General features: G+C 35.1%; 1 protein-coding gene across 1 annotated transcript in view; it reads right to left on the bottom strand.

Moving 5' to 3' along the window:
- Nucleotides 1–13,977, bottom strand: part of HSD17B4 (hydroxysteroid 17-beta dehydrogenase 4) — a 164,798-nt gene that overhangs the window by 125,080 nt on the left and 25,741 nt on the right. The window contains exons 3-7 of the mRNA XM_044662003.1: nt 10,029–10,136; nt 9,136–9,195; nt 7,721–7,742; nt 7,569–7,615; nt 4,144–4,228 (exon numbers count right to left, since the gene is read on the bottom strand). Of these exons, the coding sequence (XP_044517938.1) occupies nt 4,144–4,228; nt 7,569–7,615; nt 7,721–7,742; nt 9,136–9,195; nt 10,029–10,136 (322 nt within the window). The remainder of the gene's footprint in view (nt 1–4,143; nt 4,229–7,568; nt 7,616–7,720; nt 7,743–9,135; nt 9,196–10,028; nt 10,137–13,977) is intronic.

Here is a 13,977-nt window from a genome sequence, read left to right as displayed (position 1 = left end):
ATGATAGTCTTCTTCCATATGACTAATGTGGAAATACGTGTTGCATGATTGCATGTGTAAAAACTAGATCAAATTGCTTACTATCTCAGGGAGGCAAAGTGGAGGGAGGATGGGAAAGAATTTGTAACTTATATCTTTGGGAAACTAATATTAAAAATTGTTATTATATGTAACTGGAATAAAAATTTTTTTAATATTTTTAAAAGGACTCTGATAATAAGACATGTATAAACCAGTGGAATTCCTTGTCAGCTCCAGGAATGGGGAGGGAAGAGGGGAGGGAGAGAGCATGAATCATGTAACCATGGAAAAATATTCTAAAAAAAAAATTTAAATAAAATAAATAAATTTTTAAAACGACTCTGAAATAATAACAACAATTTTTGTTTTTAACCCTTACCTTCTATCTTAGAACTGATACCAGTTCTAAGGCAAAAGAGAGATAACTGCTAGGCAATTAGGATTAAATAATTTACCCAGGGTCACACAGCTAGGACATGTCTGAGGTCAGATTTAAACCCAGATAGCAACTACTGTAATAACAGCTGGCTTTAAGATTTGCAAAGCACTTTACATCTCATTTAACAAGGAAAATGAATAAAATTGAGGGGCAGGGCAGCTAGGTGGTTCTGTAGATAGCCAGGCCTAGAGATGGGAGATCCTGGGTTCAAATTTGGTCTCAAACACTTCTCAGATGTGTGACCCTGAGCAAATCAACAAAAACCCATTTTCCAGTCCTTACTAATCTTCTGCTATGTACTGATTCTAAGACAGAAAGTAAGGGTTACTCAAGGGGAGAAAATTGAATAAAATGGAGATAGGTATATGTGTAGGTATTTACTATCTACTACAAAATAAAATACACATAAACACACAAATGTACATATACATTTATGTATTATAGGTTTTAGAAATGACTACTTACAGTATAATGATCCAGGATAATTCTGAGGGACTTATGACTAAGAATACTATCCACTTCCAGAGAAAAGAATTGCTGGAGTAATAATGCGGATCAAAACATACAATTTTTCACTTTAGTTTGTTTGGGGTTTTATTTTGAGGTTTTGGTATTATAAGATTAGACAATGAACATAGGAAATATGTTTTGCATGATAGTACATGTATAACCCAGATATAATTGTTTGACAGCTCCTGGAGGGGGGAAGAAAGGGAGGGAAGGAGACAGTTTGGATCATATAACTTTGGAAAATATGTAGAAATTTATTACAAGTAATTGATAAAGTAAAATATCACATAAAAATCATTAGAACTTAATATTAATTTTCCATAATATATTTTTCTTTGTCTGTTTTATCATTATGATGACTCTCTACTCATGCTTCTTTAGCCTATCCATAAAAAAATAATTTGGGAGCTACTCAAAACTGATTTTTCCCATATTAGACTATGTTGTATACTCTCAGCCCACTACTCAAATATTTTTATGTTCACAAGTCAAATTTTATTTTGTAATGCCAGAAATTTGTCCAATCTACAATAAAACAATTGAGGCAGAGCTCCAAGCCAATAACCATTTATTAGAAAGACCTGATCCCCTCCAAAAAATAGGATCCCAGACATTCCTCATGGTCTGAGACCCCTTCCTTCTCCAGAGTAGTTTTTATTCCCTTCAGTGCCCAGTTTTGTCCTTTGGTCAGTCTAGACATCAGTGACTGATCTCACTGGTGTGCTCCAAACATGCACATCCCCTGGTCATACACTGCTACCAAGGAACAGGTGGCTTTTTTCCATATTTAACATATCATTGGACTTAGGACTTGTGGCATCTGGGTGGTGGAGGTTTCCCTTATAGTCATCTTGATTCCCTTGAAGTCATGTTGACTACACTGAAGTCGAATATAGAACTCCTGGGGGAAAAAAAGACTCTTATTTCTAATAATCATCAAATCCTGAACTATAACTGAAACTATGACTAGTGACTTATGATTATTGTTCATAAATAAATAACTGATCACTATCCCAATGGAATTACATTAAACTAGATAATATTGATTAGAACTATCCATAGGGAGAAATCTACCAAAAATAGGGTAGGGGTCAAATTATTTCTCACAAATTCTCTGATAAGCATTTATTAGTTCTGCCTTCAGTACAGACCATACCTGAAGTTCCCAACTTGCTTGGGGCATTGTGTTCTTTTCTTCCCCTTCAGCTCATGTAACTCCTTTTTTCATTGTAGTCTATTTAGTATCCATCATAAACTATATTATTCTCTGAACTGCTGAACCTAGCAAATACCATTTCAGCACTCAAGCCATAGTGTTATTGAAACTTTTTAATATTTTTTCCAATTACATGTAAGAAATTTTTAACATTCATTTTTTAAAATTTTGAGTTCTAAATTCTCTACCCCCCTCCCTTTTCTACTCCCTCATTGAGAAAGCAAGCAATGTGATGTTATACATATGCATTTATGCAAAACATATTTCCATGCTAGTCATGTTGTGAAAGAAAAGATATCCAAAAAAATTCTAAGAAAAATAAATTATTTTTAAAAGTAGGCTTTGATTCACATTTAGCCTCCATCAGTTCTTTCTCGTGAGTCCTTCAAACTGTCTTATATCATTGTATTGTTGAGAATAGTAAAGTCTTTTTTGAGCTGAGAATAGCAAAGCAGCTTTTGCAAGCCCTCTTGACAAAAGACTTCAAATTTTTCTACCTTCTGAGACATTAAAAATTCAAATTCAGGTCTCTCTAACACTTTCTACCAAATTATACATTTGGTTTAGTTCCAACACATACCTAGTCCAAACCTATACTGATTCTTTCTTAAAGGGACATCTTATCTTAAGAGAATTTGTTTTACAAAGACTCTTAATATGGATCTGATGTGGTCCAATAATATTTTTGTTCTGTGGGAAATCTAAATACTACCTACATGTGAAGCATCTTTCTCCAAATTAACTAATTCTCTGTTTTCTACAAGCTTCTCTACATATGAAATCTTCTAATATTTTAACTAACTCCTCAGACAGCTAGAAATAAATTTCCAGATACTAGTTCATGCTGTCATTGTATCACAGATTTTTGAGTAATCAAGTTTAATAATTCATAAAATACTGAGCAGTTTTTCCTGGTTTTATTCTCTTCATTTTCATTTTATATTTCAATTATTTTTAACAATCTTATAATATGCTTGATCTTACCTCAGAATCTATTACTATTTTGTATTTTTACCACCTTCACAATATGTCACAATACTCTCACTATATGTCAACCTCAATTTTTTCAAGTAGTTAAAACACGAAAATTCTACCTAAAGTCTGTAGAAGAGGTTGTTAAAGCTGATGTTACATACATATTTGCAACATATGTGGCCAAAACCCTCTAGGTTGCAAGGAAGGTGCCAACTTGTATTTTTAGAATGTTTCCTCACCCAGGAGTTCCATATTTATATTACTTTTTTTTACAACCTTAAAATTGAAAGAAATTAATTCATACTATTCACTGGAAAGTTAAATACTGAAGCTGAAGCACAAATAGTATGGCCCCCTGATGAGAAGACATGATTCATTAGCAAAGACATTGGGAGAGACTGAAGACAATAGGAGAAAGAGATGGCAGAGGATAAAATGGATAGATAGTATCATGGAAACAACAAACATAAACTTGGAGAGACTTTGAGAAATAGTGTTGGAGAGAAGGTCATGAAGAGACAGAAACAACTGAATTATTGAACAATGATAAGTTTACTAATTTTAACTGCTTGGAAATGTGTTAAAATTTGAGATAATGGAATATGAATGAACACACATATCAAACTATTATACAAAACATGATAGCAAATTACATTTTAAAAAAGAATGCATCCATATATATACCTAGAGATGTCTCCCTGGACAAAACAAATTCTCTAATAACATTTGGCAATGGGAAAGCTAGCTAGGTAGCTCACTAGATAAACAGCCAGGCCTAGAGACAGGAGGTCCTGGATTCAAATCTGACCTCGGATACTTCCTAGCTGTGTGACTCATGGCAAGTCATTTAATCCCCATTGCATAGCCTTAACACTCTTCTGCCTTGGAAACAAGAAGGTAAAGATTTAAAAAAACAACTTAGCAAGAAGAGGACACAAAAACATAAAGATGATAATCTTACAGAAGTCATATAAAGTCATACCTTCCAAACTTCTGTTTCTTCATGTGATCCCATGCTGCCCGGGTCACTTGGAAGGATCCCCGCAAATGAACTTTATGGATTATATCTATAATAATAAGTGGTTATTGTTACTAAGTAGCTAATTGTCAAAATCTGAAAAGCAAGACCCAAACAATGGTTATTTGTAGAAAGTTCACTTCATCTAAAACTCAAAATCCCTTTAATATACCCCACCCACTAACTACCAGGAAACTAGATATAATACCATAAAAGTTTATTAAATCACACTGCTCTAAATGATTTATTTAAAAGTGGATTGAGAGTCAGGCCTAGAGACGGGAGGTCCTAGGTTCAAATCCGGCCTCAGACACTTCCCAGCTGTGTGACCCTGGGCAAGTCACTTGACCCCCATTGCCCACCCTTACCACTCTTCTACCTATAAGCCAATACACAGAAGTTAAGGGTTTTAAAAAAACTACATATATACACTGCCATATTCATCCTAAATAAAGCACTGTCACTGTCTTTAATTTCATCTGTATGCAAGTTTTCACTAAAATATAAAATTGATATTTATATATGTCTGATAATTCCATTTAGAAAACAAATAGCATTGACACATCAGCAACAAATAATTACTGAATATCCATAACACTTGCATGGGTTGCACAGGAGTAAAATTGTAAAGCAGATGTACATTTTCTGTCCTTAAGAGATATACCAATTTAATTAAACTAATATAATAATGAAGAGGAGTCAGTAACCAATGTTAGATCGAAGGGAGAGAGAGAGAGTCTATATAGTGAGTCTCTCTTCTAGCTCTCCCTTTGTACCAAATACACAATGGGAGACTTTAAGGAGGTGTCACCCCGAAACTGGGGGACCTGGATGGTCGTGCTGCCCCTCAGGAGTTGGGAGAGAGGCTTCCCTACAAGATGAGGTATGGAGTACCCCAATCTGATTCTGAATAAGGACGGGGTTCACACAAACCTCCCCCCAATCAGTTAAATTCACAGCAGATGGTCCTGCTTCAAGATGGAGGCAGCCAGAACAAGTTGTGGTTCCTCTCTCCTTTGTTGTCTCCCAGGCACTCCAAAATATTATCTGACTGATGAATGGCTTTTATTATTCGCAATTTAGGGGTTGGGAAAAAGGGTGGAGGGCAGAGGGATTTGGAGGTGACCTCTTCTCTATTTCTATGGGGACTGTCACTTGGGTAAGAACTTTCAGGGTTCCCACTCCTAAGCATCTCCCCTCTCCCCTTCTCCTTCTGTTTCTACTTCTATTTCCTATTTCTATCCTTTTCTATAATTTTAAGTTAGACCAGAAAGGGTCTCTCAGCAGAGTAATGGGTGAAGGATACTAAGAGATAGCTCCCAAAATAGAGTCCAAAAACTTAGCTCACTCTATGGTTGAAATCTTGATGGGTGAGATGTGAAGGAATGGCTTTGATCAGGAATCAAAAGTTTCAATTTCCAAAGAAAGATCCTCAGGAAGCCCTAAGGACTAGAGCCTAGCTGGGATGTCCACCTCCTCTCTCCTCAGTCCTCCACCCGAAGACCTCTCCTCACAAACCTTCCTCCTTAGAGCAATTCCCAGAATTTTCTCTTGTCTCAACTGTCAGCAACTGCCTTCTCTCTGGCTCCTTGTGTCCCATCCCCCTTGCACAAGTCCCATCCTTACACTAACAACCTAAATAGATATACTACAGAAGACAACAATTCGATCTGAGCTCTTATCTGGCTCTAAAAACTGTATTAACAGTAACTATACTCTGTGAGACATATAAAACTGAGGTTTATATAAGCATAACTAAAATAGATACAAGGCAATTTAGGGAGACACTAGATCAGGAAAGGACTCATATAAGTCAATCAGTCAAATATTTTAAAAGTGCTTACTGTGTGCCATTCACTGTGTTAAGTGGTAAGAATATTAAAACAAAAATAGTTTCTGACCATAAAGGAGCTCACAAAAACCCTGTTATAAGTAGTACAAGTACAAAAGGACAATTTTCCCCAATAATATTTAATATTAAAAATTATGCAATGATATTTAAATTCAGCTAAGTCTTGAGAAAAAGTAAAGATGCCAAAATGTGAAGGCAAATAAGTAGTGCTTTCCAGACACTAAGGCCATTGTGTGAAATAAATTACCAGGAGGACCTATTCCAAGTACCCCACAGATGGTTGTTATATCTAATGGCATCCCCTGGTAGCAATGTGCAACGTTGCCATGGAGGAAGGAGCAAGTGGGGTTTAAATGGCAAGTGAGGAAAGGAGAGAGGCCTCTTTACTTCTGCCCTTAAACAGATCGACTCCCTAGTCTGGCATTTGGCAAGCAGCAGTGAAGCATGGAAGGGACCAAGCTGGGCTGAAACCTGAGACCTGATCTTACCTTATGTTAGAAAGGCTCTCTCTCCTTACTAATAAATGCTTATAACTCTGGTGCTGAGCCTCCAGACCAATTTTATTTGTTACAACATCCAGAACAAAGGTTCAGAGATAGGAGTTAAGAAAGTTATATATGAGGAACAGCAAGAAGTCCCATTTGGTTGACCTATTGTATTGGAAGAAGAGTGATATATAAAAAAGATGTAAAGAAGGTTGGAACTAGGTTGAAAGGAGCTTAAATACTGAATACAGCAGTTTATATTTGATTCTAGAGGTGAAAAGGAGCCAGTGGAATTCATTCAGGAAGGAGAAAAAGTAATCTGTGCATTATGGAAATCACTGCATTTGGCAGCTGTGTGAAGGCTCATTCAAGGAAGGAAATACCTGAAACAGAGAAACTAATTAGGAGGCTATTACAGTACACTAGATGAGAGGTTATAAGGACCTAAACTAGTGTGAAGGCTATCAGCATAGCTATCGGTATATTTGATTTCAGCTTTATTAAGGTACATCACTGAAGGAAACCTTCCCAATAATATTTATTAAGCTTAAGAATCATACCTTGACTGTTCCACATTTTCCCCATTTTATATTTTTGGAAACCCTACTGCTTTAGGAACCTAAAGAGTCTAAACAAAAAATAATCAGCATTAAGTGTGCTAGACATACAGTACACACAAACACACACATATCCCTAGAAAATTTAGAGGATGGAGAAAGCAAAAAATTGAAAGGTACAAATCTCATTTGGGTAACTTTTGGCAGGAGATTTAACAGCCTTAACTTTTCCTGATTTAAAAAAAAAAAAAAACCTACATCAAACTGTTCATCACCTTTACTAGAAGAAAATGTTCATCACTGGATTATTTCATGTTTTCCTTTGTATTTCTAGCTCATAACACAGGACCTAGCATATAGTAAGTACATAATAACTGTAATGAATATGGAGAGGTAAGAATGTCTGGTTTCGTTATTGTTTTTTAATCCAGTTTCATAATTTTAAATGATAAAGTGAATAAAAATATACCAATGGAATCTATTTAAACAACTTACCCCAGTCTTCATCACTTATCCTAACAAAGGAACGGTCTCTTAGGATCCTGCAGAAACAAAATTGGATAAAGTTGGGGAAAAGTTTTCATACAACTGAAAAATAAGTGAATCTAAGTTATATCATAATAAAGGGGGAAAAAGTCATTACTCACCCAGCATTGTTTATAACAATATCTGTCAAAAAAAAGTCACAATATTAGATGTACACATATAATACACATATTAATCTGCATCTGATTATAATTTTAAAACTCATTTTTATGCCTAAAATAATATCCAATGAGCTAGATGACAAGTAGATAAAGCATTGGACTTGGAATCAGGAAAATTCACCTTCATTAGGTCATATCTGGCCTGACATTGTGTGACTAAGCAATAACTTAGCCCTATTTGCCTCAATTCCCCATGTATAAAATAAGCTGGAGAAGGAAATAGCAAACGTGGACAAGTATCTTTACCAAGAAAATCCCAAATTGGATGATAAACAGTTGGACATGATTGAGATTACTGAATACCACCACCCTTATTTCTAAACTCTTGTGTCTGATGACTATTTCACTATTTTCTATTATAATTCCATTGGCTTTCTCTCAATAATTCCCACTGAATCAACACATTCACACCTATCTTTATCATTTTACATTTCAATGACAATTATCAGTCAGCCTCTCACTCAATTTGTTCATCTAGAAAGCTGATCCAGAGAAAACAACTTTGTGTTTCCAAGTTAATAACCTGAGAACTTGCTAAACACATTAAAATTATAACAGATTATAATATACTATCTTCCTATTAAATCTTGATGTTGCAAGGAGAAGATGGAAAAATTTACATCATGATAAAATTTTTATCTCAAGCTGGTTCTGTATTTCAGGCTAGAAAACTTCTGACCCATCTTTCCTCTTTTGCCAAGTAATATATAAATAGGAATTTCAGGCCAAAATATTAAATAATCTTTTGGAATTTTTGTTTAAAATATATCTTTCCAAAAATTTTTAAATAAGCTTTCAAAATTCACATAGCTTCCAGATTTTATTTGCTATTTAGAATTTCCAGTGACGACCCTCCCTTTTCACTAATTCGACAACTTTTATTAAGCATCTATTCTGAATAAAACTATACTACATTGAACTAAACCCAATATACACAGTTCAACATTCTCCTATTGCAAAGATTTTGTTTCATTTGAATCTGTCATTGCAGTCATTCATCTAAAAGAAAACTTTTTGTCATCTTTACGTCTACTTTCAGACATTCATCTTTTTCAATATTTTATGTGCTCATTTGATATACAAATAAATAAACTGTCACTATATTGCAAAAACAAGGTCAAGTTATCCTTATTAATATTAACAGGATAACAAGAGAATGTTAAGTTGATGAGTTTTTTGGCTAACAAGCATTTGCAGAGAATGAACATTTATATTAATTTCATCTATCTAAAAAGTCAGATTCTTAGGGATGAACTTCAGAGTGCAAAAAAAAAATAAACATGAAGGTAAAATGAAGAATAATTTATGAGAAAGATAATATGCATTATTTTAATTATAAATTAAAGAAACATCACCTATTTTTCCAAAAGCATCAAGTGCAGTTTTCACAACCTTCTCTCCAGCTTCCACAGAATCTGAAAGAAAACAGGTGCAAATTTCAGCTTATTTCACAAATATCTTCCAAAATAAGTGTAGCAGTACATGACTGACACAGAAATCCAAACCATGCTCAAGGAGAGTACATTTTTTAACAGCAAATATTAAATAAGAATACAAATGAATTAGCTGTAAAGTAAAAAAATGTAAGAAAAGAAATAGAAAAATATTGTTCCATATTACCAATGCAGAACAATTTACATTTATTAACTATACCACCAGTTATGTTTAATCAAAGAGCAATCAAAAAAAAGTTCTAAAACCCTTTCTTGTCCCCTAAAATTTTAAAGGCAATTTGATTTTTATACTCAATATAAACAGAATTAGTTTTTTGAAGGGATTCTCATAAATGCATTTAGAAAATAAATTTTATTCTTAAGCATCTCCAATATTCAAAAGAAAAAAGTTTCTATGGCTCATAATTTAATTTTCTATTAAAGATGAAATATTTTAACAACTATCACACTAGTAGTGAATTTTTTTTCAGTAGGTACTTCTAGTATAATAACATAAATGAAATTTTCTTATTACAGATGAAACAGAGGACAAAAGTTAATCTCTTCCCTACAAGCTCAAAATTCAAGGACCACATATGAGAGAGCCATGAATTGTAACCCAGAAAATAATAGTTGAGAAATTCTTTGCCACCTATCAGATATCTAGTCAAATTAGATGGCCCAAGGTATTTCTCTCCTGAAAAGAGTCACTTTGAGTTTTGCCCCCCCCCAAAAAAGTTAACTTTTAATTAAATATTTCTTTGCTTAAAATAAAGTAAACAAAAATATAAGAAAATTATTTTCAAATAACCTACCATAGTTAGCCACAGCTTTTCCTCCTCTCTTTCTTATTTCTTCAACAACATTATCAGCAGCTGAGGAACTTTTTCCCACTCCTTTGAAGTCTCCTCCTAAATCATTCACTGTAAGGTAAAAAGAAACATTTCCCCAATCGTTTCTCACAAAAACATATACTAAATCTATCTAGTTTTTTTCAAACCATACTTGCCCTCAAGATGGGAACAAACGTTTATTAAGCATCTACTATGTGGAGCTAAATGCTTTACAAATATTGGCTCTGGAGAACTGAAAGGAAATGTACCACGACCCTCTACCTCTTTACAAAGAAAGATGTAGAACAGTCAGACGATGTTGGTTGGTTTTTCTAAACTACTTTCCTCTTCCTTTTTAAATCTTAGTTATAAGGGATGCCTCACTGTACTTGAAAGGGAAAGGTTACATTGAGAAATGATGGCAGGGGTAGTTAAGAAATATTCAGAGCTCACCAACCATCCTCTGGATAACATAATAAAATGAAAACACCTAAAAATGAGTAGCGGCACCAAAAGAATACAAGGGTGAAGCAGTGCTCTGGCCCTGAAGAGTAAAGAGGAATAATCACAAGAAGGTCCCATCTCACTGGTATAGGTAGGGAGAACACAGTCCAACACATCAAGTGGACCACAAAAGCAAAAAAAGCAAAAGAGACAGGGGAAAGAGTACAGCTGGACTCAATCCACATTCAGCAGGAAGAGAGCAGAAATTAATACAACAAAGTATAGACAGCAGTGGGGAGAACAGGGCCCAGCACAATCTAGCTATAGCACCATCTTGGGACAACCCAGTTCAGGCAGCAGCAAGAGGGACTCAGCTCAACAAAATTCAGCCTGGGGGTGTTGGGGAAGAGAAAAGGGCAGAACTCAGGACAACCCAACAAAAGCATCATCTGAATGAAATAGCTACAAATGTACCCACAGCAGGCTACCCAGGCATCTCTTCTGAGTCCTCAGTCTAGGACTCAAGACAGCTGAGCCACCCCAGGAACTAGAATAGACAAACAGTACAAGCTTTGGATAGTATTACTTCCACACTAGGAATGGAGCTAAAGTTTTAACATATAGATAAAGTAAAGGGAAAAGTCCCCTTCCCCCAAGAGGAGCAAAAGATAGGGGGAAAAAAGTGAGGGGAAAATCATTTATGACCAGAATGCAAGATCAAAATAAGATAACAATACAAAAATAAAAGCATGTGAAGCTTCAAGGCAAAATATGAATAGATGTCAGACCCAAAATGAACCCCTGGAAGAACTCTAAAAGAGAATTAAAAAATAAATAATAAAAGATTTAGAAGAAAAATTAGAAAATGATAGAAAAAAATCAATAGCTTATACTAAAAACTCACTGAAAACAGCTCCCTAAAAAAGTAAATAGAAAACCTCAAATAAGAAAATAACTACCCCCCCCAAAAAAGAAATATAAAGCCTCAAAGAAGAAAATGGCAACCTAAAAATTAAAATTAGACAAATAGAAGCCAATGACTCTATACAGATAGCAGGAAATGATAAAAGAAATTGAAAAGAATGAAAAAAATTGAGGAAAATTTGAAATATTTCATTGGAAAAACAATTGACCTAGAAAACAAATCCAGGAGAGATAACCTAAGAATCACTGAACTGCCTGAAAGCCATGAACTAAAAAGAGCCTAGACACCATATTGAAAGAAGTTATCAGGGAGAACTGACCTGATATTCTTCAATAAAAGAAGAAAAGAGAAATTGAAAGAATCCATCAATCACTTCTGAAAGAGATCCCAAATTTAAAAATCCCAAGACTATGCCAGCCAAATTCCAGGACTCTCAGGTCAAGGAGAAAATACTGAAAGCAGCCAGAAGAAAAAAGAAACAGTTCAAATATCACTTAGCTGCTGCCAGGATTACACAAGACCTAGAGTATAGACTCTGCTAAAGGACCTAAAGCAGAGAACATGATATTCCACAAGGCAAAGGATATAGGACTATAACCAAGAATCACCTACACAACAAAACTGAGTAGAATACTCAAGGGAAGAAATGGATATTTAATGAAATAGAGGTCTTACAGGCATTCATTATGACAAGACTAGGACTGAAATTTAAATTCAGTGATCAAATTTTACACTAACAAGAAACAGAAAAGGAAAAAGTTCAAGGGTCTCAATGGGGTTAAAATAATCATAAGAAAATGATAACTAGGCTACTTAATATATCTATCATACAAGAGATACCTAGGCCAGTGATGGGCAAACTTTTTAAACAGGGGGCCAAAGGAAAGGAAATGCTCATCTGTCAATCTGTTTCTAAGGCAACTCTTTCAAAATTTCATTGTATTGTATCCTACTCATTGTATTCATCAGATTAGGAATAATGTCACACTGCCAGATAGAACATTTCAGAGGGGCCCATCTGGCCCGTGGGGCCATAGTTTGCCTAATACTGACCTAGGCAATCAAGAAAAACAATGGGGTTAAACTGATTAATTACTACATAAGAAGATAATATCAAAGATACTTAGGATATATTTGATATCTGAAGTACCTAAGGTTCCTCAAGTACTTAGGATACTTAAGATCCAGAAGATACTTAAGAACTTTATCACTATTAGGGCAGTGAACAGAAGCATATATAGAGAGCACATAAGAATCAGTACAGTGGAGGGGGAAATAGGGAGATGAACTGAGGCAGATGGTACTCAAAAACAAAAATATCTGTGAACAGGGAAAAGCTGAAAGAAGAGTCAGAGAAGGATAAATGGGGGAAATAAGCTGGAATGAAACAGTTATTAAACATAGTTGTGAATGTGAATGGGATAAATTCACCCATAAAATGGAAAAGGATAGAAGAGTGGATTAAAAGACCAAATTCCACAACACAACACATTTATAGCAGGGAGTCACAAACAAAGTAAAGATAAAGGGCTGGAGCAGAATCTATTATGCTTCAGCTAAAGTTAAAAAAGCAGAGATAGCGATTATGATCTTGGATAACGCAAAAGTGAAAGTGATCTCATTAAAAGACATAATAAAAGGTACCATAGTCAATGAAGTAATATCAATATTGTAATGTGAGAAGAATAGAAATAGGTTGCAAACAGGTAAAAGAAAGAATTTTGCAAAGAGAGATTTGCTGGACCTGACCACATGCTGTGGAACTGGTGATGTGAATTTTGGAATGCAGAAAACAGATAAAGGTGGACACCAGCAGCTACTGGGGGGCTTTTAGTCTTCCTGTTTCTGGGACGGTCAGGAGTTCTACTTCCTCTCCATCTCCCTGAAGAGGAGAATTTAGTTTCCTATCTACTGGAGCTGAATATCGTGATTCCTGCAGTTCCTGACTAGAAAAACCTCCCACTGACTTGATATCATCAGTGTTCCTGCAATCTGGAAGTACCTGTCAACTCTGAAGATTTGTGACTGGCAAACCAGTACAACTGTCAGTGGTGGGAAGGCCTGAAACCATCTTAGGACTAACCCTGCTAGGTTTGAACCCTACCATATAGGGTTTGACCTAAACTATTCTGAAGAACTGGATATTTTACCAAAGTAATTTGGGAGGATGTCAGGTAGACAAATAGCTTGGGAAAATTTAGACAATGTAAGGCCTAGGGAGCTTGGAAGAAAAACAAAGAAACCCCCATGTGGGGGTTGTAGAAGGTGGGAAGTTAGCTAGACCCCTTAGAGTTAGGGAAAGCTAATTCTTTAATCCTCCCCTCCATCAAACCGTGTTTTAAAATAAACCCCTGTCCTGTTTTTGTGCTAACACACTGGTCACCGGGAGAAGACCCTTCTCTGTGAGTTCCCAAGGAACCAACTAAATCTTGGTATCTTACCATTCCAAATACCAATTATCAAGAATATTCATATTATTTCAATATTAAATATACATTTACCAAATGGCATACCATCCAAATTCCTAATGGAGATGTTATATGAGTTACAAGAAGAAAAAGA

This window comes from Gracilinanus agilis, chromosome 1, assembly GCF_016433145.1.
Source record: "Gracilinanus agilis isolate LMUSP501 chromosome 1, AgileGrace, whole genome shotgun sequence".
In the NCBI taxonomy this organism is placed as follows: domain Eukaryota; kingdom Metazoa; phylum Chordata; class Mammalia; order Didelphimorphia; family Didelphidae; genus Gracilinanus; species Gracilinanus agilis.
The sequence above is the reverse complement of the archived record's forward strand: the minus strand, read 5'-3'. Positions and strand labels throughout refer to the sequence as shown.